Source organism: Oncorhynchus gorbuscha, linkage group LG10 (assembly GCF_021184085.1).
Source record: "Oncorhynchus gorbuscha isolate QuinsamMale2020 ecotype Even-year linkage group LG10, OgorEven_v1.0, whole genome shotgun sequence".
NCBI lineage: Eukaryota > Metazoa > Chordata > Actinopteri > Salmoniformes > Salmonidae > Oncorhynchus > Oncorhynchus gorbuscha.
This window is the reverse complement of record NC_060182.1, coordinates 77,731,450-77,758,878: the sequence shown is the minus strand read 5'-3', so window position 1 is coordinate 77,758,878 and position 27,429 is coordinate 77,731,450. Positions and strand designations below refer to the sequence as shown.

At 43.1% G+C, this 27,429-nt stretch overlaps 1 protein-coding gene across 1 annotated transcript in view; it reads right to left on the bottom strand.

Moving 5' to 3' along the window:
* The window catches only part of LOC124046596 (protein Daple-like), a 111,464-nt gene that overhangs the window by 6,351 nt on the left and 77,684 nt on the right, over positions 1 to 27,429 (bottom strand). The window contains exons 17-28 of the mRNA XM_046367145.1: positions 25,148 to 25,387; positions 21,736 to 21,863; positions 14,670 to 14,811; positions 13,027 to 13,221; positions 12,171 to 12,332; positions 11,588 to 11,865; positions 9,507 to 9,650; positions 8,704 to 8,890; positions 8,281 to 8,426; positions 7,977 to 8,066; positions 6,898 to 7,181; positions 1,152 to 1,355 (exon numbers count right to left, since the gene is read on the bottom strand). Of these exons, the coding sequence (XP_046223101.1) occupies positions 1,152 to 1,355; positions 6,898 to 7,181; positions 7,977 to 8,066; positions 8,281 to 8,426; positions 8,704 to 8,890; positions 9,507 to 9,650; positions 11,588 to 11,865; positions 12,171 to 12,332; positions 13,027 to 13,221; positions 14,670 to 14,811; positions 21,736 to 21,863; positions 25,148 to 25,387 (2,200 nt within the window). The remainder of the gene's footprint in view (positions 1 to 1,151; positions 1,356 to 6,897; positions 7,182 to 7,976; positions 8,067 to 8,280; positions 8,427 to 8,703; positions 8,891 to 9,506; positions 9,651 to 11,587; positions 11,866 to 12,170; positions 12,333 to 13,026; positions 13,222 to 14,669; positions 14,812 to 21,735; positions 21,864 to 25,147; positions 25,388 to 27,429) is intronic.

The following is a 27,429-nucleotide window of genomic DNA, read 5'->3' as shown; positions in this document are numbered from 1 at the left end:
CTTTACCACATCATTGCACCAACATCTCTTATTAACTGTTCCTGTCCCACTTTACAACTGAAAGTGTGCAGCCTGAAAGGTCGGGTAGTGTAAAGGGCGATTAAGGGTAATCCCCAAGCTGTAGGAAAAAAACTAAAACGTATTTAAACACAGTAGGAAGTGATCCACCTGTATTTCAAGTATAGCTCATAAATTTAAAGATTTTCATTTTACATGAGCATAGCCATAAGCTTATGTCTCTCCACATGCTTCAACCCTATATGACAGCCTATAGATAAACTATAGATAGTCGACTTAGTATCTATATACTGAATCCAAATGTTGCTCCTGTATAATATCATGTAGAAACTGGCTCTGCAAGATGATGTAGTCTAAAACCACAAGGCTCCTTCCTGTAAGTGTTTGTGTATCTATTCCCCAGTTGATGGGACAAGGTTCTGAGATTCGACCAGAAGGTTTCAAGAAAAGTAAACAAACTTTCCATTAGACCGCGACTGTGATTATTGACTGAGGACAGCAGAATTATTCCATTAGAAAGCACTGAACACTGATTGTCAGCCAGATTTTTCAGCACTGTGTAAATAATGCATTGTGGGGGATTAGGGATTTAAGTCACCTGTTTGGTGTTATTCTAGAACACCAGCTAGGTTTCTATCCAATTGGCGACAGAATGTCATGCAAATATTTTTAAAAAGATGCGCATTTCCAAAGGGGTTTCCATCAAACTGACTTGTTGCAGATAAAATGCTGTGCGTGAATACGTAGTGCACATACAAATCACTTTTGTGATGAAGTTTCCATGTACTGAATAACGTTTATTTAACCCTTATTTTACCAGGTAAATGAGAACACATTCTCATTTACAGCAACAACATGGGTAATGGTTACAGAGAACAAGGGGCATTAAAGCAGAAGTTCAATGTGTTTCCAATTGCATTTTCAACTCTCGCAATGGTTTTGTTACAAAATAGGTTGCAGTAAAATTGCAAACTTGCCCAATCTGCCACAAAACTGTGTATGGAAACCTGGTTAATGACTTTAAGTAGAGGCTGAATCAATTTTGTTTCATGACATAGAACGGACATAATGCGGGCCTATACTATGTCATGGTCATTGAAGATGGCAGTGCATGGGCATTGGGCCCACTGTACCTTTGGGCCTGCGTCCAGGCCTGGAGCTGGGTGTCAGGCCTGAGGTGGAGGTGTGGTTGGCGGGGATGGAGTGAGCAGCAGCCCCCCCTAGCTCCACACCTCTCCGTCTGGCGTACAGCTCCTCAGTGCCATTCACACCCTCACTACTGCCCCCTGAAGCACGGAACAGCTCCCTGCCTCTGGACACTCCACTGTCATTTAGTGCTAGGGAAACAAACAACAGAGTATCTATGATGGTACCACATCCTTCCAAACAAACCCCATTCTGTACACAGCATACGCATTTGAGCTGGAGGCTGCTGAACAGTGGACACAGTTAGGGCAGGTGGACTATACATTTGTTAAAACAGAGAAGGGTTACCGTCAGCAAAAGCTTTCTAAGGGAACAAGTTAACTCCTGGCCTTTGGCGTGTTTACTACGGTACACTGATATACAGTAGTCTCAATTACCACTTCTTCAGTCAGACCTTTCCAAATGACAAGGTACGTACAACAATGGTTTTCAGAGGCATTTTGGACCTACCAATGTTGCTATCCGATTAGTCATAATGAAAGTATAATAGGCGAAATCAAATTTGAGTTATTCAGGCTGAACCTTGGCCTGCTGAGACAGAGTAGAACACTGACAGTTCTACTTCAACAGGAAGTGAAGGCCTTGGCAGTTTCCTGTCTGATTCGATCTCAGAAGAGAACTACTTCTCTGACAAAGTTCAGTGTGTCAAATCGGAGGGCCTGTTATCCGGACCTCTGGCAGTCTCTATGGGGGTGCCACAGGGTTCAATTCTCGGGCTGACTCTCTTCTCTGTATACATCAATGATGTCGCACTTGCTGCTGGTGATTCTCTGATCCACCTCTACGCAGACAACACACCATTCTGGATACGTCTGGCCCTTCTTTGGACACTGTGTTAACTAACCTCCAGACGAGCTTCAATGCCATACAACTCTCCTTCCGTGGCCTCCAACTGCTCTTAAATGCAAGTAAAACTAAATGCATGCTCTTCAACTGGTCGCTGCCCGCACCTGCCCACCCATCCAGCATCACTACTCTGGACGGTTTAGACTTAGAACTACGAATAACTAGCTGTCTGGTTAGACTGTAAACTCTCCTTCCAGACTCACATTAAGCATCTCCAATCCAAAATTAAATCTAGAATTTGCTTCCTATTTTTCAACAAAGCATCCTTCACTCATGCTGCCAAACATACCCTCGTAAAGCTGACCATCCTACCGATCCTCGACTTCGGCGATGTCATTTACAAAATACCCTCCAACACACTACTCAGCAAATTGTATGCAGTCCACCACAGTGCAATCCGTTTTGTCACCAATGTCCCATATACTACATACCACTGCCGACCTGTACGCTCTCGTTGGCTGGCACTCGCTTCATACTCAGTCGCCAAACCGACTGGCTCCAGGTCATCTACAAGTCTCTGCTAGGTAAAGCCCCGCCTTAGCTCACTGGTCACCATAGAAGCACCCACCCGTAGCACGCGCTCCAGCAGGTATATCTCACTAGTCACCCCCAAAGCCAATTCCTCATTTGGCCACATTTCCTTCCAGTTCTATGCTGCCAATGACTAAAACAAACTTCAAAAAAATCACTGAAGCAGGAGACTCATATCTCCCTCACCAGCTGTAAGAGCAGCTTACCGATCATTGCACCTGTACATAGCCCATCCAACTAACTCATCCCCATACTGTATTTATTTATCTTGCTCCTTTGCACCCCAGTATCTCTAATTGCACATTCATCTTCTGCACATCAATCACTCCAGTGTCTAATTGGTATATTGTAATTACTTTGCCACCATGACCTATTTATTGCCTTACCTCCCTTATCTTACCTAATTTGCACACACTGTATATAGATTTTCTTCAACTGTAGTATTGACTGTATGTTTTGTTTATTCCATGTGTGTTGTTGTATGTGTCGAACTGCTTTGCTTTATTCTTGGCCAGGTCGCAGTTGTAAATGAGAACTTATTCTCTACTAGCCTACCTGGTTAAACAAAGGTGAAATACATTTTAAAAAAGAGAGTGCATTGATACGCTAACAGACAGCAGTGCCTCAGTCAGTAGGGTGTCTGGTAGGCTAATGGCTGGCCAAAGCCTTTAATTCCCTTCCCTGCTCCCTCGCTCCCTCAGTCAAGCATGAGATTGGTCATTGATTCAAAGCGTACCATGTTTAGTAGTCGCAGACATCAATAGATCCAATAGAGCAGTTATTCTGTATTTTAGCACAGCCATTGTCAAGGTGGGCTGAGCGAGGGGATGACAAGAATGGTGTGGAGCGAAAAGAGATGGATGGTGATGGTAAAAAAAAAAAGCATGGCAGCGAGTGACAGACACACGGCACACAAGAGTACAGGATATGGAATAAAGGAAGATGTGAGATTGTGGTGTTTGGGTGGGAGACGAGGAGAGTCAGGGAGAGTATAGTGCTAGCTGAAGGAAGTCATTATCACCAATGCAACACAGGCTAACGCTTAACAGACAACCTAAACACTCAATCACTCCCTAAGTGGTATTTATATCACTCTGGGGGGAAGCAGAAATCCTTTGAACAGCAGTAAATATTGCAGATTGCCCCATCAAGTAATTCTCCCCGCAACATTCCTCCACCCATGTGGAACATGGGATTGATACTGGCTGCCAGATTAAGAGACAGAGCAGACATATTAACTGCCTTTATTGGGATGGTAGGCATCGCTCTTCCCAGTTGCCCACTTTACATGATTAAACATATCAGGTGACACACAGATATCTCATTATCACAGAAGTAGGCAAAGCTGCTGGCTGGCTGCAGTAAGGAGGGGGCTCCAATCCCAAACAAGGCTACTTACTGCAGGGTCTACCCAGAGTGGAGTGCCTGGTGTGAGGCTGGAGGCCTCAAACTAGCCTGTTCAGTTCAGAGTTCAGAGTTCAGTGTGTGTGTGTGTGTGTGTGTGTGTGTGTGTGTGTGTGTGTGTGTGTGTGTGTGTGTGTGTGTGTGTGTGTGTGTGTGTGTGTGTGTGTGTGTGTGTGTGTGTGTGTGTGTGAGAGAGACAGTGTATGTTGTGATGGGAGGAAAGCTCGATAAGTGTGTATGTGTGCATTACGACATCTGTTTTCTGTAAGGAAATAATGACAGAGGGCCAAAAAGTAAAGATGTTACAGATAAAAGAAGGGGTTAAATAAAGAGCAATGAGTGGAGATGGTGGTGTTATGAAGAGGAATGAGTGAAGATGGTGGTGTTATGAAGAGGAATGAGTGAAGATGGTGGTGTTATGAAGAGGAATGAGTGGAGATGGTGGTGTTATAAAGAGGAATGAGTGGAGATGGTGGTGTTATGAAGAGGAATGAGTGGAGATGGTGGTGTTATAAAGAGGAATGAGTGGAGATGGTGGTGTTATAAAGAGGAATGAGTGGAGATGGTGGTGTTATAAAGAGGAATGAGTGGAGATGGTGGTGTTATGAAGAGGAATGAGTGGAGATGGTGGTGTTATAAAGAGGAATGAGTGGAGATGGTGGTGTTATAAAGAGGAATGAGTGGAGATGGTGGTGTTATAAAGAGGAATGAGTGGAGATGGTGGTGTTATGAAGAGGAATGAGTGGAGATGGTGGTGTTATAAAGAGGAATGAGTGGAGATGGTGGTGTTATGAAGAGGAATGAGTGGAGATGGTGGTGTTATAAAGAGGAATGAGTGGAGATGGTGGTGTTATGAAGAGGAATGAGTGGAGATGGTGGTGTTATGAAGAGGAATGAGTGGAGATGGTGGTGTTATGAAGAGGAATGAGTGAAGATGGTGGTGTTATGAAGAGGAATGAGTGAAGATGGTGGTGTTATGAAGAGGAATGAGTGAAGATGGTGGTGTTATGAAGAGGAATGAGTGAAGATGGTGGTGTTATGAAGAGGAATGAGTGGAGATGGTGGTGTTATAAAGAGGAATGAGTGAATATGGTGGTGTTATGAAGAGGAATGAGTGGAGATGGTGGTGTTATGAAGAGGCATGAGTGAAGATGGTGGTGTTATGAAGAGGAATGAGTGAAGATGGTGGTGTTATGAAGAGGAATGAGTGGAGACGGTGGTGTTATAAAGAGGAATGAGTGGAGATGGTGGTGTTATGAAGAGGAATGAGTGGAGATGGTGGTGTTATGAAGAGGAATGAGTGGAGATGGTGGTGTTATGAAGAGGAATGAGTGAAGATGGTGGTGTTATGAAGAGGAATGAGTGAAGATGGTGGTGTTATAAAGAGGAATGAGTGAAGATGGTGGTGTTATGAAGAGGAATGAGTGGAGATGGTGGTGTTATGAAGAGGAATGAGTGGAGATGGTGGTGTTATGAAGAGGAATGAGTGAAGATGGTGGTGTTATGAAGAGGAATGAGTGGAGATGGTGGTGTTATGAAGAGGAATGAGTGGAGATGGTGGTGTTATAAAGAGGAATGAGTGGAGATGGTGGTGTTATGAAGAGGAATGAGTGGAGATGGTGGTGTTATGAAGAGGAATGAGTGGAGATGGTGGTGTTATGAAGAGGAATGAGTGGAGATGGTGGTGTTATAAAGAGGAATGAGTGAAGATGGTGGTGTTATAAAGAGGAATGAGTGGAGATGGTGGTGTTATGAAGAGGAATGAGTGGAGATGGTGGTGTTATGAAGAGGAATGAGTGGAGATGGTGGTGTTATGAAGAGGAATGAGTGGAGATGGTGGGGTAATAAAGAGGAGAGTGAAGATGGTGGTGTTATAAAGAGGAATGAGTGGAGATGGTGGTGTAAGAAAGAGGAATGAGTGAAGATGGTGGTGTTATAAAGAGGAATGAGTGAAGATGGTGATGTTATGAAGAGGAATGAGTGGAGATGGTGGTGTTATGAAGAGGAATGAGTGAAGATGGTGGTGTTATAAAGAGGAATGAGTGAAGATGGTGGTGTTATAAAGAGGAATGAGTGAAGATGGTGGTGTTATGAAGAGGAATGAGTGAAGATGGTGGTGTTATAAAGAGGAATGAGTGAAGATGGTGGTGTTATAAAGAGGAATGAGTGAAGATGGTGGTGTTATGAAGAGGAATGAGTGGAGATGGTGGGGTAATAAAGAGGAATGAGTGAAGATGGTGGTGTTATGAAGAGGAATGAGTGAAGATGGTGGTGTAATAAAGAGGAATGAGTGAAGATGGTGGTGTTAGAACTGTCCAATGATGGGTGGGAGGGGCTCGGTGGTGCAGGTGGGGATGTCAGAGGAGGACCAGAAGCGAAGGTGTCTAGAGTGAGAACGTTGTGAGGGAGGCGTCTTGGGAACCTTCTCCTGGCTCCTTGTCCTCAGAAAGCCAAACCGCTTGGCTGCAGTGACAGGGGGTACTGCTGGCAGGGCTGGGGCAAGGAATGGGGGTACTGAACAGGAGGGGGTTATGTTTTACATACAATGACAAAGAGAAGAGGGAGAAAGAGATTGAGTGAAAGTAGTTAACTGCATGCATTATATAAATGAACAGGGCCCGAAATTGCCCAACAAAGATGATGAGATAAACTATTAAAATGTTTAGTCATGCAGCAGATCCCCATTGAACTAGTAGAGAATGAAGAACAGACATCAAAAAACAAAGGCAAGATGAGTTTGAGGGGGAAGACATTTTAGATTTTGTGTAGCTAGTTTACAGCTACCTCTTGTGGAAAAAAAGAGGACTTGTAGAACTGTAGGGCCAGGACAACTTCCATTATTCAGGGATAGAATTACCCTGGATGAGTAGACATCCCCTCTGTCTGTCTTACCTCTGCTGGAGTATGTGGGGGTGGGGGTGAGGGCAGGGAAGTGTCCCTGTCCAAGGTGGTTCTCCTCCAGAGAGTGGTTCCATACAGAGTCCAGGCTGAGGCAGGACTGGCGGGGGGGCAGTGGAAGGGGAGGCGTGGGGAGGGGGATGTCAGGGAAGTCCAAGGTGGGAGGTTCGGGCAGGGGAATGTCAGGGGCGCTCCGCACCCTCTCCCTGGAGCTGTCCTGTCTGTTCTTGGGCTTGATGAGTTTGGCCAGAGCCTTGGCCCCGGCCCAATGGTTCCTCCTGACAGACACAGACAAAAAGGAAATCACAGTTACACTCAGACATCCATCTAACATCAGCCCATAGGTCACACTGGCGTAGTGGAAACCCCTGCAGCAAAGCTACCACCTCATCCTCGACAGACGAAACACCATGACAGGTGTAAGCTAGTCGGCCTACTGATGCAGCACTTAGTACTAGCAGCCTGCCAGTCCCGTCAGAGACCTCACTGCCCTGGCCTGACAATGGCAGCGGCCTTGTTCCTCATTTTCTTCCACCTCTGAAGAATAGTGCCAGCCCTCCTCCTCCTCTCCCAGAAAACCAGGCTGATGACTACCAGAGACCCAGCGGCACTCATGAGAGCGACCTCCCCTTCTGTGAACACTGGTAAGCCTACGAGTGATGAGAAAGATCTCCCCGGCAGCGGAGTCCAAGTTCCAATGTGCAATATAAAAAAAATACCTGCTAAATACTGTAAATACAGAAGCTATAGATAGTATAGTAGGCTAGACTACATTGTCTACATAATGAAACAATCCATAGTAAGCTATTGTTCTGATGGTGGACTGATTGTATTTGGCATTAATATACAGGTTTTATGCAGCACAAACGTTCTATCCAAACTGTGAGAGCACGAGGACAGCTAAGGTAGGCTATAGGCATACAGGACAATTGGGCAGGAGGGTTTACTGACCATGTGACCTGACCAGGAAAAACTCTGGGCTCTAGGGCTTGCTAATGGAGCCATTTGTCATCCTATTCATAGTTAATTGACTAAGCTACATTATTAGCAAATCAAAATGTAACCGTACTAACTTTTTAGGAGATGGATCATAAAACTTGTACTGATCCATGATTTTCTCCTCCAGTTTCTCCTTCTGCCTCCGGAGCGAGTTCAACTTGTCACTGGAAACACAGGAGTTGTTAGATTTATTTATGACATTCAATTATCAAAATGACTTTCCTCTATATACCTGCATGTGAACACACACACACACACACACACACACACACACACACACACACACACACACACACACACACACACACACACACACACACACACACACACACACACACACACACACACACACACACACACACACACACACACACTTACATGTACTGTTTCTGCTCTTCGTGGTAGAGCTCTTTGCTCTCCATGGTTCTCTCCAGCAGGGTCTGGTTCTGTTGGCTCAACATCTGGATCTGACTCAGTAGGTGGTGGTTCTCCTCTTCCAGGTTCCCCTTCAGACGGGTCAGCAGCTGGAGACAGAACACATAGAGATACACACTTGCTAAAACTGCAGCATGTACATGTGTCACTACAATTCAATTGTATTATATTCAACTTTAGAAATGCACTAAACATTTCATATGGTTTAAGTCAATGGTAACACTGACCCAGATAAAGTTGTATATTAAAGATTAGGACACAAATTAAGTCTACTTCTGGACAAAACTGCACTTTCAAGTCTCTAAAGCATAAAAGTTGTATGTGCAGTAGCTGATTTCAGTCCCCGAGTGTCAGTGGTGTGTGTACCTCACAGTGGTTGTCCAGCTTGGTCATGGAGATGTCCAGGCCTTGGTGCTGCTCCTTCATCGAGTTGTATCTGGCTTGCCAGCGGTTCAACTCCAGCTGAGCTCTGTTCAGTCGGGTCTTCAACTCCTTGGTCTGCACCTGCAGCCCGTCATACTCCGCACACAGTTGGGAGTGAGTCTGGGTCAACCTACAGGGTATGTCAAGAGACAGTATGAAGAGACATATGAGGTCCTGGTGCTTTGCAAAATAAATCACTCTTCAAAAGCCTAATTTTACGATCAGATCGTCAGTTTTGTAGGTAGTTAATTTTGTTTGATTTTTGCGTTGAGTTCAGCCATACTGATTGTTTCAGCCCATTCACAGGCATTTCCACATGGCAACAAGAGTTTTATCTGATTGTAGTGTTACATGACACGTGGTAGTGTGTGAATACGGAGCAAGATAAGGAGAAAGTCAGCCATTACAGTATGTAACCACCAGAGGGTACCAGCGTCAGGCTGTACTCTACCAGTTTTTCTGCTGCACACATATTTTCCATTGGAAACACAGTTCTCTACATTTTAGTCATTTAGCATACTCTTATTCAGAGCGACTTAGAGCATCAATTAGAATAATGTGCCTTGCTCAAGTGCACATTTCTTCACCCAGCCGGCTTTGTAGATTCAAACCAGTGACCTTTCAGTTGCTGGTCCAATGCTCTTAACCACTAGGCTATATTCATTCTCTCCCATATGGTGACGTTTGTAAAGCTGGAGTTAGTAGGTGTGGTTGTATAGAGGTGCTGCTGTGCTGACTGAGCTCACCGGTCCAACTCCCCCCTCAGACTCTGGTTCTCCCCCAGAATCAGCGCATTTTTGTGGATCTCCTCTCTTACACTCTCCCTCTCCTTCTGAAGGGTGGACTCCACTGCCTCCATGGCATCTTTCTGCTTCAGCAGCACTATGTACCTGCACAGACAGACACGGAGACTGGGTCAAAGATAGAACCTCCACAGCAGTCACATAAACATATATATGGTGCCCAGTTAACTGTCCCCAGGTTGTGTGTTGTGTTACATCTAAAATAGGCCATGGGGATCCCATCCCTTATAGATTCCTAATGATCACCAAACCACCTAACCTCTTTACACTCAATAAGAAAGAAACAACAATAGCAATGTTAGATTGGACAAGAGTTGGTTGGAAAAGTCATGAGATATTGAGCGCCTGTGACATGGTGGTGGTTTGTTCTAAGAGCTGCCATGATCACAGACCTTGGCTATCCCATCAGGGTCGTTTCATTCATTTTCACCAAATGAAGAAGAAAAACTCTGACCGAAACAGGGAGGGACTACCACAACCTGTCCAATAACCACTAATTTTAGTTCTGTTAATAAACATTTGGCTACAGCGTGCCCTAATGAAAACACAACCAAGGGCTTTGAGGCACATATGGACCAGCTAACATTCCAGCTGATTAGGCCCTTGACGGTACAGCAGGCAGACTCTTCTAATCCGTGGGCCTCAACCCCAGGCCCTTACTCCATTGTTCATTAAGGAAAGAAGGGTAGGAGGAGAGATTATTAGTCAGCCAGATCAGCCAGCCAGTCCACAGTGCCTCTCACATCACTCCATTTAAACTGAGCTGACGGTAAGGTTCACAATAGTGTACCACAGTATGAGTCATAATACCCATAAAACCTAGCGTTCAAACAGGAAAATGGTTCCAATCGCTTTTCCACCATTCATTTTTCCCATAGGGGATTTTAGAAACACTTAATATAAGGGCTGTGTTTGGTGTAGGCTTACCCTGGCATGATGTTTTGATAACCATGTAAATCTCTCTAGGACAAGGTGACTTTTATCAATATATTTGCATGTATTTACCCCTCCAAGATGAAACACTAATTAGCTGCTAATGTGGCTATCATAAAGAACTACAAATACCATGGTGATTTGGATGAGACTGCAGAATCACGTCTAAGGTAAGAATATCTGGATTAACTATCTAATGTTAGCTAAATGTAGTAATGAATAAATTGTCTAAATGTCTTTAAAATGGACAATTCTGTGAACAGTCTTGTGCAAGTTTTAAATAGACACAATACCTGTTAAGAAAAGGTGTCAGCTACAGATTACATGCAGGTGCTTGCAGTGATTTGTAGTTTTGCATTTTCTAATCTGAGAGTAAATAGAGCTGAATATATTGATAAAAGTCATCTTGGCCTACGCCAGGGTAAGCCTACACAAAACGTAGCCCTTATATTAAGTGTTTCTAAAATTCCCCATGGGAAAAATTAGTGGTGGAAAAACGATTGGAACCAGTTGCCTGTTTGACCGCTAGGTTTTATGGGTATTATGACTCCACCACTGTGGGGCTCTATAGGATAATCTTTTCAGTACAGGAGGGACGGTGGAAAAACAAGGGTGTGTGCAGACAAACAAGAGAACAGTTTCCATAGAAGAGGGTGATATCTGAAACCACTAGTGTGTGTGTGACCCATTTCAGTCTGACCCATATGTGTGCAATCACTTAGTGTGTGAGGTGTAAATAAATGTAACGAAAAGGATTTATTCTTGATTTATTGCCTTTTTTATCCTTTTGCCCAGCATCCCAGAGTCGCTTCTTCACTGTTGACGTTGTGACTGGTGTTTTGTGGGTACTATTTAATGAAGCTGCCAGTTGAGGACTTGTGAGGCGTCTGTTTCTCAAACTAGACACTAAGTTTAGAGTACTTGTCCTCTTGCTCAGTTGTGCACCGGGGCCTCCCACTCATTTCTACGTGACCCCAAACTTTTGAACGGTAGTGTATATAAATAAATGTGTGTGCCCAGTGGTTTGTGCCTAGTGGTTTGTGTAACCCTTGTGAGTGTGTGTATGTATGTGTGTTCTGTGTGTGGCCCACTTGTTCTCCAGTGCACGATGCTCCTTCTCCAGAGCTCTCTGGTTGCCCTTCAGGGCGGCGTGTTGGGTGATGAGCTGCTCGTACTCCGCCGCCTGTCTCTCGTGAACGCTCAGCAAGCGCTCGTGGTCCTGCAGCACGCCCTCCCTACCCACCCACGCTTCCTCCCGCTGCCGCTGCCACGCCTCCGACTCGCTCTCCAGAGCCCCCACCTGGCCCTGCAGTACGGCATTCTGGGCCATAAGAGATGCACTCTGGCAGTTGAGGGTGGAGTTCTCCACCTAATGGAAGGATACAAAGGAAGAGTATCACTTTATTAAACCCATTAAGATGTTGTCTGCGTCAGCTGGCATTCAAACACACCACAGAGGTATAATTCTCAGATTATCACAACATCTCCATTTTCTTCATCTCAAATTGGTCATCCTACAACATCTACATAGGCAACAACTGACACAGCTACTCTAAGAATGCAAACAAGGGGGTGAAAAACAAAAACAACCACCAGACCGCCACACAGCCAAGCTCAGAGCGAGAAGCACAGTTGCATGTTGGAGTAGAGCCACTGTAGTATGTATTTTAGTACCTGCAGTTTGGCTGTCTGTTTGTGCAGGAAGGTGTTGTGCTGCTGCAGTGCTACAGCCTGCCCTTGTAGGGCCACATTCTGGGCATTCAGCTGGCTGTTCTGGTTGTCTAGCTGTCGCAGCTGATCTTTCAGTAGGTGCTTCTCTGTCTGCAAGGTTGCTTTCTGAAAGGAAAGAGGGAAGTGGGTAAGATTATACATGGACAAGACACCGAGTGTACAAAATGTTAAGAACGCCTTTCTAATATCGAGTTGCAGCCCCCCGAGGCTGTTCCCCCTCAGAACAGCCTCAATTCGTCGGGGTATGTACTCTATAAGGTGTCGAAAGCGTTCTACAGGGACGCTGGCACAAGTTGACGCCAATGTTTCCCACAGTTGTGTCACATTGGCTTGATGTCCTTTGGGTGGTGGACCATTCTTAATACACATGTGAAACGGTTGAGCGTGAAAAACCCAGCAGCGTTGCAGTTCTTGACACAAACCGGGGAGCCTGGCACCTACTACCATACCGTGTTTAAAAGCACTTTTTAAAAATTATCTTGCCCACACAATCCATGTCTCAATTGTTACAAGGCTTAAAAATCCTTCCTTAACCGGTCTCTTGGTCAGTCATGGAAAGAGCAGAGATGCTTATTGTTTTGTACACTCAGTGTGTACCATTTGTATAACAGTTTGCCACATGCTTATGCCAGTATGTTTTGACAGACTGTACTTGTTGTTTAGCTACTCATGTTCTAAGCATTCACAGCCATTATTGAGGAATCCTCATCAGAATCTCAATCAAACATTCAAACCTTGCCTTTAATTGAATCCTATCCTTAATCATCCATTCTGTCCCTATAAAAAGAACACCACTCACGTTCTTCTCTATGTCGATGAGGCGATCCTTGAATTTGAGGAGCTCTGCGGTGGCCTCTCTCGTCACTGTCTCCCACTTCTCCTGACCCTGGCTGTGGCCCTGGACCTGACCCTGAACTGCAGCCTGTACTGTGGAGCTGTGTGAGTGGGTCTCCTCCTCCTGCCTCTGTCTCAGAGCCTCCAGAGTCTTCTTCAACTGATCACCACAGACAACACAGAGGTCAACCGTGTGGGGGGAAAAAACATTGTAAGTGAACAAGTTACAGTGGGGCAAAAAAAGTATTTAGTCAGCCACCAATAGTGCAAGTTCTCCCACTTGAAAAGATGAGAGAGGCCTGTAATTTTCATCATAGGTACACTTCAACTATGACAGACAAAATGAGGGAAAAAAATCACATTGTAGGATTTTTAATGAATTTATTTACAAATTATGGTGAAAAATAAGTATTTGGTCAATAACAAAAGTTTATCTCAATACTTTGTTATATACCCTGTTGGCAATGACAGAGGTCTAACATTTCTGTAAGTCTTCACAATGTTTTCACATACTGTTGCTGGTATTTTGGCCATGCAGATCTCCTCTAAAGCAGTGATGTTTTGGGGCTGTTGCTGGGCAACACAGACTTTCAACTCCCTCCAAAGATTTTCTATGGGGTTGAGATCTGGAGACTGGCTAGGCCACTTCAGGACCTTGAAATGCTTCTTACGAAGCCACTCCTTCATTGCCCGGGCAGTGTGTTTGGGATCATTGTCATGCTGAAAGACCCAGCCACGTTTCATCTTCAATGCTTTGCTGGTGGAAGGAGGTTTTCACTCAAAATCTCACGATACATGGCCCTATTCATTCTTTCCTTTACACGGTCGTCCTGGTCCCTTTGCAGAAAAACAATTTTTGCTCACCGTTCTTGTGATCATTTTGACCCCACGGGGTGAGATCTTGCGTGGAGCCCCAGATCGAGGGAGATTATCAGTGGTTTTGTATGTCTTCCATTTCCTAATAATTGCTCCCACAGTTGATTTCTTCAAACCAAGCTGCTTACCTATTGCAGATTCAGTCTTCTCAGCCTGGTGCAGGTCTACAATTTTGTTTCTGGCGTCCTTTGACAGCTCTTTGGTCTTGGCCATAGTGGAGTGTGACTGTTTGAGGTTGTGGACAGGTGTCTTTTATACTGATAACAAGTTCAAACAGGTGCCACTAATACAGGTAACGAGTGGAGGACAGAGGAGCCTCTTAAAGATGAAGTTACAGGTCTGTGAGAGCCAGAAATCTTGCTTGTTTGTAGGTGACCAAATACTTATTTACCACCATAATTTGCAAATAAATTCATTAAAAATCCTACAATGTGATTTTCTGGATTTTTTCCCTCATTTTGTCTGTCATAGTTGAAGTGTACCTATGATGAAAATTACAGGCCTCTCTCATCTTTTTAAGTTGGAGAACTTGCACAATTGGTGGCTGACTAAATAATTTTTTGCCCCACTGTACATAAGAGTGTAGAAGTAAGAGTGAAAGTGTGTATGTGTATGTGTATGTGTGTGTGTGTGTGTGTGTGTGCAAGAGTATGATTAGTAGAGAATGTGTGTGCTTCAAATATGTAGGTGTGTGTGTTTCTGTGTGAATGAAAGAGGTGTATAGGTACGTACGGTGCTGAGTTCAGTGCGCAGCTGCTGATTAAGACTACTAGACTCCTCCAGTCGAGACTCCAGACCATGAATCTTCTCCTCACGGATCTCCAGAGTCTTCTTCAGCGTTAACTCAATCTTACTCTCCAAGATCTTGTACTTACTGTGACAGGCATACAGTATGTCTAAATGTTATATCAAGTCCAATAGACAGTCCCAGACACAAATTACTTCATTGATTAAAATTAATCAGGAATGTGGTGCTTTTATTTAGGTGCCATGATCAAACAATGGAAATTCCTGCAGAACGATGCAAATTAACATACATACATACATACACTAATGACGCTGAATGTACCATTTCTTTGAGTTTATTTCTTCTAATATCAAGAGTGAGACTATGTGTGGCAGATAAATCCTTTACTTAGAAAAGACTAGATTAATACTATGGGATATTGAATTTGTGACAAAGGTTTGCTTGCTGAGGTCATGTTTAAAAGTTTTACAACCATATGACTTTCATCCGTACTAGCATTGGGCTAAGAGAAATATGAGGGGAAAAAACTGGAAAACCCTTGCCAAGAGGTGGAACACAATATCACCATGAGCGTGCAGTGCACACATGAGATTACTAAGCGGTGTTAGAATGTAACTCAGGGTAGTGAATTTATTTGAGGTTAACTGATTAGTGGCAGCTTAGGTTTCATTGAGCACAAATAGCTGGAGAATGTCTTTGCTTTGTAATCCAACTCCCCTGGCTAACACTCGCTTGGGTCTCTAACTCTCTACCTCTTAACACATCCTCAGATACTCTTAAGAAAAACCCTCAAGAAGATGCCCTACTTTGGGGTAATACAAGTATTTTAAAAAGTGTCTTATTTCGTAGTTCAGGAGTGTACAGTATAGCTATTCCCACAGTGCTGTCCTGCTGTGCTCGCCTCATCCGACCTGGGGTTCAAATAGTATTAATTTTCTGTCAAATATTTTAGCTGCGCTTGATTGAACTTGTCTGGTACAATTGAACCAATGGAATAGTCCTAAAAGTATAAAACCTCACCCATCTGGCATTCTAGGCAGGCTCAAACAAACACTCCAATTATTTGAAGAAAAAAAAAGAACATTACATTTACATTACATTTAAGTCATTACTTGAACACAGGTCTGGTGCTCACTGTGACTTGACTGTATGCTACCTCACCCGGCAGGACTAGATTCTCTGTTTTCCAGGGAAAATTGAACTGCTGCAAGCCACACAGGAATGGAAAACATCTTTCCCCTGTAATTTAGCCATTCCCCAAAAAGTCTTAGAAATTGGTTATAATAGAACACTGCACATGTGCCCCTGTAGTTATTCTGACCACCTTTAGAAAGGAGTATTCAGGGACGCACACACACACACACACACACACACACACACACACACACACACACACACACACACACACACACACACACACACACACACACACACACACACACACACACACACACACACACACACACACACACACACACACACACACACACACACACACACACACACCAGTAGAAATAGAGAACCAAAATACAATATGAAGAAATAAAGCCGGAGATAAATAGAGATTAAACACTTTCAACACACTTTTGAACATAAACCCGGACTCACCCACTATACCTGGCACAGGAAGTAGGTAGGTAGGAAGGTTGGGCAGCAACCACTAAAGCAAATAACACTGGCTTAACATGAAAAGCCCCTTTTCTTTGAGCTTTACAAAACCCAACATGACCCCTGTTCCTCATCCAAAGTGGACATTGGGAACACATATTTTCACAAGGGCCCAAGAAGCATTTCAGCACACACACACATGCAATAAATTACAAAAATACCTACTACAAAATACTCAAAAACACTAATTTCCCATGTAAAAAAATATTACAAAATGGCTGCAGTTTTATGAGGGTAGGATATTGAGGCCTACACGTGGTTATGTGTCTGAGACAATGGTAGTGTGGTGGCATACTGGGACAGTGTAGCTGTAAAGAATTTGGTAGTATGATACCACTCGAGGCTCATATCCATGGTGCTTGCCTACGAAGCAGCAAGGGGAACTGCCCCTCCCTACCTTCAGGCTATGCTCAAACCCTACATCCCAACTCGAGCACATTCTGCTGCCACTGGTCTCTTGCCCCTCCCCAAAAATAAAAAATACATGTCTTTCCCCATCATTTTTTTTTTTAAACTTACAGTCGCAACTGTAAGTCGCTTTGGATAAGTGTGTCTGCTAAATGACTCAAATGTAAAATTATGTATTCTGGTATATCAGTGGAGGCTCCTCTGAGGAGGAAGGGGAGGACCATCCTCAGCGAATTTCATAAAAATAGTTTAAAAAATAAATAATTCATTTTTAGATAAAACTATACTAAATATAAACACACCACCAAAAAATTGATTAAAACACTATTTTGCAATGAAGGTCTAGGTCTAAAGTAGCTTCAACAGCGCTCTACCTTCCGTCCTCCTCTGGGTATATTGACTTCAATACAAAACCTAAGAGGTTCATGGTTCTCAACCCCTTCCATAGACTAACACAGTAATTATGACACCTTCCAGATGAGGTCCTCCAACCTATCAAAGCTTTTGCAGCATGAACTGACATGTTGTCCACCCAATCAAAGTATCAGAGAATAAACCTAGTACTGAAAGCATAAGCTACAGCTAGCTAGCACTGCAGTGAACAAAATGTGGTGAGTAATTGACTCAGCGAAAGACAATAGTTAAACAGTTTTGAACAAATCAATTTCTTCCAAAATAAAGGAGAAGCAAGACAGTAATTTTTCATGTTCAGTTTCACTTACTTAGCTAGCAAATGCAGCTCGCTAGTTTATCCTACTCAAACACCCTGCTCAAATAGAATTAGCTAGCTGTCTATGACTAAACAACAACACTGGAACTCTTCCAAGTCAAGGAATGCTTTTGGTTTGACTAATTTATTGCCACCGGGGCCCACTGGTGTAAGTACTAAACTGCTTACTGACTATACACTAACATTACTGCATGATTGTAGCTATGTTGACTATGACATGACTTTAGCTAATATGGTGACAACGATGTAGGCTGTGTGTAGCGGTTATGATATGGTTTGGCTTGGAAAGTTTTTTTTGCCTGGTCACATACAGCTGGATGTGTTGTGCATTGAAGTCCACAAGTGAAGGGAAAAGGTGAGAGGAGGAGAGCGTACAGATGCAAGAAGGAGTGCGTATAGATGCGAGAAGCGGATCCTCTGTTCAAACCACCACCCAGGACAATGGAGCCAATTCCAGTAGGTGATCCAAAACAACGACACCGCAGAAGGGGAAGAAAAAGCGGCCACCTGGCCAGGCTCTGTAGACGTGCACATCGCACACCGCTCCCGAGTATACTACCAGCCAATGTCCAGTCTCTTGACAACCAGGTAGACACAATCCAAGCAAGGGTTGCCTTCCAGAGAGACATCAGAGATGATAACATTCTGTTTCACAGGATATGTTGTCAGAATCAGTTCAGCCACCAGGCTTCATGCAGCATCATGCCGACACAGATGAACCCCTCTCTGGGAAGAGGAAGTGTATAAATATGAATGCATTACACAACCCATGATGTAATAACAACCTGCAGGAACTCAATTCCTTCTGCTCACCCGATCTAGAATTCCTTACAATCAAGTGCCGGTCTTTTTACGTACCAAGAGAATTCTTGTCAATTATAGTCACAGCTGTGTACATTCCCCCTCAAGCAGACACCAAGACAGCCCTAAAGGAACTTCACTGGACTCTATGTAAACTGGAAACCATACATCCTGAGGCTGCATTTATTGTAGCTGGGTATTTTAACAAAGCAAATTTGAGAACATTTAAATTATTCAAGCATATTGGATTGCCCTACGTGCAACACCCTCAACCACTGCTATTCCAACTTCCGTGATGAATACAAAGCCCTCCCCCGCCCTCCTTTCGGAAATCCGACCATGACGCCATCTTGCTCCTTACGTCTTATAGGCAAAAACTCAAACGGGATGTACAGTGAGGGAAAAAAGTATTTGATCCCCTGCTTATAAATTGATTTGCATTTTAATGAGGGAAATAAGTATTTGATCCCTCTGCAAAACATGACATAGTACTTGGTGGCAAAACCCTTGTTGGCAATCAGAGATCAGACGTTTCTTGTAGTTGGCCACCAGGTTTGCACACATCTCAGTAGGGATTTTGTCCCACTCCTCTTTGCAGATCTTCTCCAAGTCATAAAGGTTTCGAGGCTGACGTTAGGCAACTCGAACCTTCAGCTCCCTCCACAGATATTCTATGGGATTAAGGTCTGGAGACTGGCTAGGCCACTCCAGGACCTTAATGTGCTTCTTCTTGAGCCACTCCTGGATATCAACCACCCGAGCCACTGCCTGTTCTCACCACTACTTTCCAGAAGGCTAGGTCAGTACAGGTGCATCAAAGCTGGGACTGAGAAACTGAAAAACATCTTCTGTCACAAGGCCATCAGAATGTTAAACAGCGGTCACTAACTCAGAGAGGCTGCTGCCTACATTGAGACCCAATCACTGGCCACTAACTAAAAACTAGTCACTTTATACAATGCACTCTAAATAATGCCACTTTAATAATGTTTACATATCTTACAGTATATACAGTTGAAGTCGGAAGTTTACATACACCTCAGGCAAATACATTTAAACTCAGTTCTTCACAATTCCTGTAATTTAATCATAGTACAAATTCCCTGTGTTAGGTCAGTTAGGATCACCAATTTATTTTAATAATGTGAAATGTCAGAATAATAGTATAGATAATTATTTATTTCAGCTTTTATTTATTTCATCACATTCCCAGTGGGTCAGAGGTTTACATACACTCAATTAGTATTTGGTAGCATTGTCTTTAAATTGTTTAACTTGGGTCAAACGTTGCGGGTAGCCTTCCACAACCTTCCCACAATAAGTTGAATTTGGTGAATTTTGGCCCATTCCTCCTGACAGAGCTGGTGTAAGTAACTGAGTCAGGTTTGTAGGCCTCTTTGCTCGCACAAGCTTTTTCAGTTCTGCCAACAAATTTTCTATAGGATTGAGGTCAGGGCTTTGTGATGGCCATACCAATACCTTTACTTTTTTGTTGTTAAGCCATTTTGCCACAACTTTGGAAGTATGCTTGTGGTCATTGTTCATTTGGAAGACCCATTTGAGACTAAGCTTTAACTTCCTGACTGATGTCTTGAGATGTTGCTTCAATATACCCACATCATTTCCTCATCTAATAATGCCATCTATTTTGTGAAGTGCACCAGTCTCTCCTGCAGCAAAGCACCCCAACAACATGATGCTGCCACCCCCATGCTTCACAGTTGGGATTGCGATGTTCGGCTTGCAACCCTCCACCTTTTTCCTCCAAACGTAACGATGGATATTATGGCCAAGCAATTCTATTTTTGTTTCATCAGACCAGAGAACATTTCTCCAAAAGGTACAATCTTTGTCCCCATGTGCAATTGCAAACTGTAGTCAGGCTTTTTTTGGCGGTTTTGGAGCAGTGGCTTCTTCCCTGCTGAGAGGCCTTTCAGGTTATGTCGATATAGGACTCGTTTTACTGTGGATATATATACTTTTGTACCTGTTTCCTCCAGCATCTTCACAAGGTCCTTTGCTGTTGTTCTGGGATTGAGTTGCACTTTTCGCACCAAAGTACGTTCATCTCTAGGAGACAGAACACCTCTCCTTCCTGAGCGGGATGATGGCTGCATGGTCCCATGGTGTTTATACTTGCGTACTATTGTTTGTACAGATGAACGTGGTACCTTCAGGCATTTGGAAATTGCTCCCAAGGATGAACCAGACTTGTGGAGGTCTACAATTGTTCTTCTGAGGTCTTGGCTGATTTCTTGATTTTCCCATGATGTCAAGCAAAGAGGCACTGAGTTTGAAGGTAGGCCTTGAAATACATCCACAGGTACATCTCCAATTGACTCAAATGATGCCAATTAGCCTATCGGAAGCTTCTAAAGCCATTACATCATTTTCTGGAATTTCCCAAGCTGTTTAAAGGCCCAGTAAACTTAGTGTATGTAAACTTCTGACCCACTGGAATTGTGATACAGTGAATAAGTGAAATAATCTGTCTGTAAACAATTGTTGAAAATATGACTTGTGTCATGCACAAAGTAGATGTCCTAACTACCTTGCCAAAACTATAGTTTGTTAGCAAGAAATTTGTGGAGTGGTTGAAAAACGAGTTTTAATGACTCCAACCTAAGTGTATGTAAACTTCCGACTTCAACTGTACATGTGATATGACAAATGTATTTTATTCCATCTATTGCACCTTGCCTTTGATGCTCGGCCATCGCTCATCCATATACTTACATGTACATTCTCATTCACCCCTTTAGATTTGTGTGTAGTTGTTAGGTGATTACTGCATTGTTGGTACTAGAAGCACAAGCATTGCTACACTCGCATTAACATCTGCTAACCATGTGTATGTGACAAATAAAATTATATTTGAATACAACTTGGCTGCTATGAAAGTTTACTGTGTTTACGCGTGATCAGGGGTGTATTCTTTCTGCAGATTCTGTTGAAAAACGTTTCTTAACACGGAAGCAAATGGAACAAAACAGGGATAAACATACCTGAATTTGTCTAATAGAAACTCTTGTTTGCAACTGTTGGACTAATAATTACACTCTATATAGACTAGATGCAGGCAAGAGTGCGCATGGCGGTATTGAATATCACCGTCTGTCCCATGTGTCCCTGTCTGTCACCTCAAATTTGTTTCTCGATCTGTGTGCACCTACGTTGTAAACTTTCATTCATAGGCTAGGTTGTAGCAACCTCATGATGGGCATAGGGAAAATGTGAGCATCATGAACCTCTCTGTTACATAGAACTGGTTGAATGGAATATGAATGACAGTCATCCAATATGTTGTAATAGAAATAAGATTATGCTCATGAAAAAATCATCTTCGTCTTCCCTCATCTTAAACGACACTGACCGCCACTGTGGTAGATATACTGTAGAAAATCTGGTAGTGTGATGCATGCTGGTAGTGTAAAGCTACTTACTTCTCTTCACAGCTGTTCTCCCCCTGCAGTAGTTTCTCTCTGTTGAGGCCAATCTTCTCCAGCTCGTGGCTCAGTATCTCCAACTCGTTCCACTGCTGCTGCACCTTCAGCTTCTCATTCACCAGGTCCTGGACAGGACACACAATAAAACCCTGACTCTATTGACCTATCTAACAAACAGTCAGACACACTGAGAAATCTGACTGGCGATAGGTACTTAGCAACTCTGCCCAGTGTCGGCAGTTACCTTGTCGTTGTTCATATAGAAGAGTTTGACCTCAGATTTGCTTAGTTTAATACTCCAGGCCACAATGTGGCACTAGCTCGTTTGTCTTACGCCTGCTACAGCTGATGTTAAGTTAACTATCAACCTACGCTAATTTTGTTGCTAGCCAGCTAGAATTTGTAGTAAGCCCTTGTTGATACAAACCAGATGGCCACAACTAGAGTAGCTAGCAAAATTATAATTAAATGACAATGATTGGTTTTTGACTGAAGTAGCTGCCTGTTAGCTGCCCAGAGTCGGTGGAATAGCTAGCCAGCGATGTTGTGCTAAATGGCAATGCTAACATTAGCTAGAAAGCAGACTGACACTGGCAGTATGGGGAATAGTGAATTAAATTATTTCTTCATCATCTTGCTAACAGTAGATAGCTAGCTTGGTAGAGCATTTAGTGTTGTGTGCATTGTGCTGCACCGAACACTCCATTCATTTTATATGAAGTGTGTGTGACTGCTTAGCTCAGTTAGCAAGCTAACTAGTGAGCAGGTGCTTATTATCAAACTAAACCTTACAAAAACATACTTCAAGCACAAAACTCCTTTGCTAGATGTAAAAGATGTAAAGACTCTCTCTAGATAAAACATTTTATTATGCAGCTTTATTGTTGTAGTTACAATTCTGATGAAAAGGTGGTGGTCCTTCTGTAGCTCAGTTGGTAGAGCATGGTGCTTGTAACGCCAGGGTAGTGGGTTCGATTCCCGGGACCACCCATACGTAGAATGTATGCACACATGACTGTAAGTCGCTTTGGATAAAAGTGTCTGCTAAATGGCATATATTATTATTATATATTATTATTATATTATTATATATAATTACACCTGGGCTTTACTGCAGCTTCAAAACTGCTATCTTTTTTTTGTTAGGCTTCCCTAGGTGGAATTTTGTGCTCTCTGATTGGCTCAAAGTCAAGTTCTCGGCCACTGACGAGCATTGTGATTCTACAAGTAGAAACGGCAGGTTTTCACTGTCATTATAGGATGTTGTGTGTAGATTGATGAGTATTATGATTTATATTTTTTACACATTTTAGAATAAGGCTGTAACATAACAAAATGTGGAAAAAGGCAAGGGGTCTGAATAGTTTCCGAATGCACTGTATATGCCTCAGCCTACTAATTATAAAAATGTAAAATAGGCCCTTTTATATAAAAAGTAAATATACCCTAGACTATAATTGTGACTTAGTAGGCCGCATGTCCTTCACCCAGCTTCATGGTTTGAACAATATGCATAATTCCAGTCCAATATAATACAATAAAGTACGGTAATAAAGTCCCACAAAAGATTAGCCTACTGGAGCTAGTTTAATTTATTTACCCAAGAGAGCATAGCTACGATCCTCAACACGGGGGCCCCACAAGGGTGCGTTCTGAGCCCTCTCCTGTACTCCCTGTTCACCCACGACTGCGTGGCCACGCACGCCTCCAACTCAATCATCAAGTTTGCGGACGACACAACAGTGGTAGGCTTGATTACCAACAACGACGAGACGGCCTACAGGGAGGTGGTGAGGGCCCTCGGAGTGTGGTGTCAGGAAAATAACCTCACACTCAACGTCAACAAAACTAAGGAGATGATTGTGGACTTCAGGAAACAGCAGAGGGAACACCCCTCTATCCACATCGATGGAACAGTAGTGGAGAGGGTAGCAAGTTTTAAGTTCCTCGGCATACACATCACAGACAAACTGAAGTGGTCCACTCACACTGACAGCGTCGTGAAGAAGGCGCAGCAGCGCCTCTTCAACCTCAGGAGGCTGAAGAAATTTGGCTTGTCACCAAAAGCACTCACAAACTTCTACAGATGCACAATCGAGAGCATCCTGGCGGGCTGTATCACCGCCTGGTACGGCAACTGCTCCGCCCTCAACCGTAAAGCTCTCCAGAGGGTAGTGAGGTCTGCACAACGCATCACCGGGGGCAAACTACCTGCCCTCCAGGACACCTACACCACCCGATGTTACAGGAAGGCCATAAAGATCATCAAGGACATCAACCACCCAAACCACTGCCTGTTCACCCCGCTATCATCCAGAAGGCGAGGTCAGTACAGGTGCATCAAAGCTGGGACCGAGAGACTGAAAAACAGCTTCTATCTCAAGGCCATCAGACTGTTAAACAGCCACCACTAACATTGAGTGGCTGCTGCCAACACACTGTCATTGACACTGACCCAACTCCAGCCACTTTAATAATGGGAATTGATGGGAAATGATGTAAATATATCACTAGCCACTTTAAACAATGCTACCTTATATAATGTTACTTACCCTACATTATTCATCTCATATGCATATGTATATACTGTACTCTACATCATTGACTGCATCCTTATGTAATACATGTATCACTAGCCACTTTAACTATGCCACTTTGTTTACTTTGTCTACATACTCATCTCATATGTATATGCTGTACTCGATACCATCTACTGTATGCTGCTCTGTACCATCACTCATTCATATATCCTTATGTACATATTCCTTATCCCCTTACACTGTGTATAAGACAGTAGTTTTGGAATTGTTAGTTAGATTACTTGTTGGTTATCACTGCATTGTCGGAACTAGAAGCACAAGCATTTCGCTACACTCGCATTAACATCTGCTAACCATGTGTATGTGACAAATAAAATTGGATTTGATTTGATTTGACGTCTATGGGTGTTTATGTTTTCTGTCGTGCGTAATGTGCCGTAAACTATACACTGAGTGTACAAAACATTAAGAACACCTGCTCTTTCCATGACAAACTGACCAGGTGAATCCAGGTCAAAGCTATGATCCCTTACTGATGTAACTTACTAAATTCGCTTGGGCTCATAAAATGTCCTTAATGTATGGCACATCATGCTCAGGTAGTATATTTTATAAGGTGAATGCACCAATTTGTAAGTCGCTCTGGATAAGAGCGTCTGCTAAATGACTTAAATGTAATGTAAATGTTATATGCTTTAGAATGACATTTCTTGTTAGTGTGGTAAATACCGGAATACACTCGGGAAAAAGGGATTTATTCTTGGGATGTAACATTTGTAAAATACATTTGAAAATATTCAACCCTAGTATGGTACACCTAGCACTTCAACCTATTGTACATTATCCTCCAACCTCTTCCCCATACATACCTCTCGGAGTGTGGCCAGGGTCCTCTTGTCGATGGTGGCCTGTTTCTGCAGCTCCTTGTTCTGAATCGCCAGCTCTTTGACCATCCCAGCCACCTCCTTTAACCTCTCCAGCTCCTTCTCCTTAGTGATGCCCTCCTTCTCTAATGAGGCCAGCTTTAGAGCACTCTCCTCCAGCACCTCTTCCTTCACTTCCAGCTGCTGCCATAAACGTCGCGCCTCCTTTTCCAGCTGCTTCCTCTCCTTAAAATAATTTCCGTTCAATTTAGTTGAATTACATTTGTATTATCCCATCAAGGAAGTTCATTGTGCAGCCAGGAGGGCGTAATACTACACAACTACAGTACCTAACTGAGGATCTCAATTTAACCTTGCGCAATACCCTAGATGCAGTTGCACCCCTAAAAACTAAAAAAATGTCTCATAAGAAACTAGCTCCATGGTACACAGAAAATACCCGAGCTCTGAAGCAAGCTTCCAGAAAATTGGAACGGAAATGGCGCCACACCAAACTGGAAGTCTTCCGACTAGCTTGGAAGGATGGTACCGTGCAGTACCGAAGAGCCCTTACTGCTGCTCGATCGTCCTATTTTTCTAACTTAATTGAGGAAAATAAGAACAATCCGAAATTCCTTTTTGATACTGTGGCAAAGCTAACTAAAAAGCAGCATTCCCCAAGAGAGGATGACTTGCACTTTAGCAGTGATAAATTCATGAACTTCTTTGAGGAAAAGATTATGATTATTAGAAAGCAAATTACGGACTCCTCTTTAAACCTGCGTATTCCTCCAAACCTCAGTTGTCCTGAGTCTGCACAACTCTGCCAGGACCTAGGATCAAGAGAGACGCTCAAGTGTTTTAGTACTATATCTCTTGACACAATGATGAAAATAATCATGGCCTCTAAACCTTCAAGCTGTATACTGGACCCTATTCCAACTAAACTACTGAAAGAGCTGCTTCCTGTGCTTGGCCCTCCTATGTTGAACATAATAAACGGCTCTCTATCCACTGGATGTGTACCAAACTCACTAAAAGTGGCAGTAATAAAGCCTCTCTTGAAAAAGCCAAACCTTGACCCAGAAAATATAAAAAACTATCGGCCTATATCAAATCTTCCATTCCTCTCAAAGATTTTAGAGAAGGCTGTTGCGCAGCAACTCACTGCCTTCCTGAAGACAAACAATGTATACGAAATGCTTCAGTCTGGTTTTAGACCCCATCATAGCACTGAGACGGCACTTGTGAAGGTGGTAAATGACATTTTGATGGCATCGGACCGAGGCTCTGCATCTGTCCTCGTGCTCCTAGACCTTAGTGCTGCTTTTGATACCATCGATCACCACATTCTTTTGGAGAGATTGGAAACCCAAATTGGTCTACACGGACATGTTCTGGCCTGGTTTAGGTCTTATCTGTCGGAAAGATATCAGTTTGTCTCTGTGAATGGTTTGTCCTCTGACAAATCAACTGTACATTTCGGTGTTCCTCAAGGTTCTGTTTTAGGACCACTATTGTTTTCACTATATATTTTACCTCTTGGGGATGTTATTCGAAAACATAATGTAAACTTTCACTGCTATGCGGATGACACACAGCTGTACATTTCAATGAAACACGGTGAAGCACCAAAATTGCCCTCGCTAGAAGCATGTGTTTCAGACATAAGGAAGTGGATGGCTGCAAACTTTCTACTATTAAACTCGGACAAAACAGAGATGCTTGTTCTAGGTCCCAAGAAACAAAGAGATCTTCTGTTGAATCTGACAATTAATCTTAATGGTTGTACAGTCGTCTCAAATAAAACTGTGAAGGACCTCGGCGTTACTCTGGACCCTGATCTCTCTTTTGAAGAACATATCAAGACCATTTCGAGGACAGCTTTTTTCCATCTACGTAACATTGCAAAAATCAGAAACTTTCTGTCCAAAAATGATGCAGAAAAATTAATCCATGCTTTTGTCACTTCTAGGTTAGACTACTGCAATGCTCTATTTTCCGGCTACCCGGATAAAGCACTAAATAAACTTCAGTTAGTGCTAAATACGGCTGCTAGAATCCTGACTAGAACCAAAAAATTTGATCATATTACTCCAGTGCTAGCCTCTCTACACTGGCTTCCTGTCAAAGCAAGGGCTGATTTCAAGGTTTTACTGCTAACCTACAAAGCATTACATGGGCTTGCTCCTACCTACCTCTCTGATTTGGTCCTGCCGTACATACCTATACGTACGCTACGGTCACAAGACGCAGGCCTCCTAATTGTCCCTAGAATTTCTAAGCAA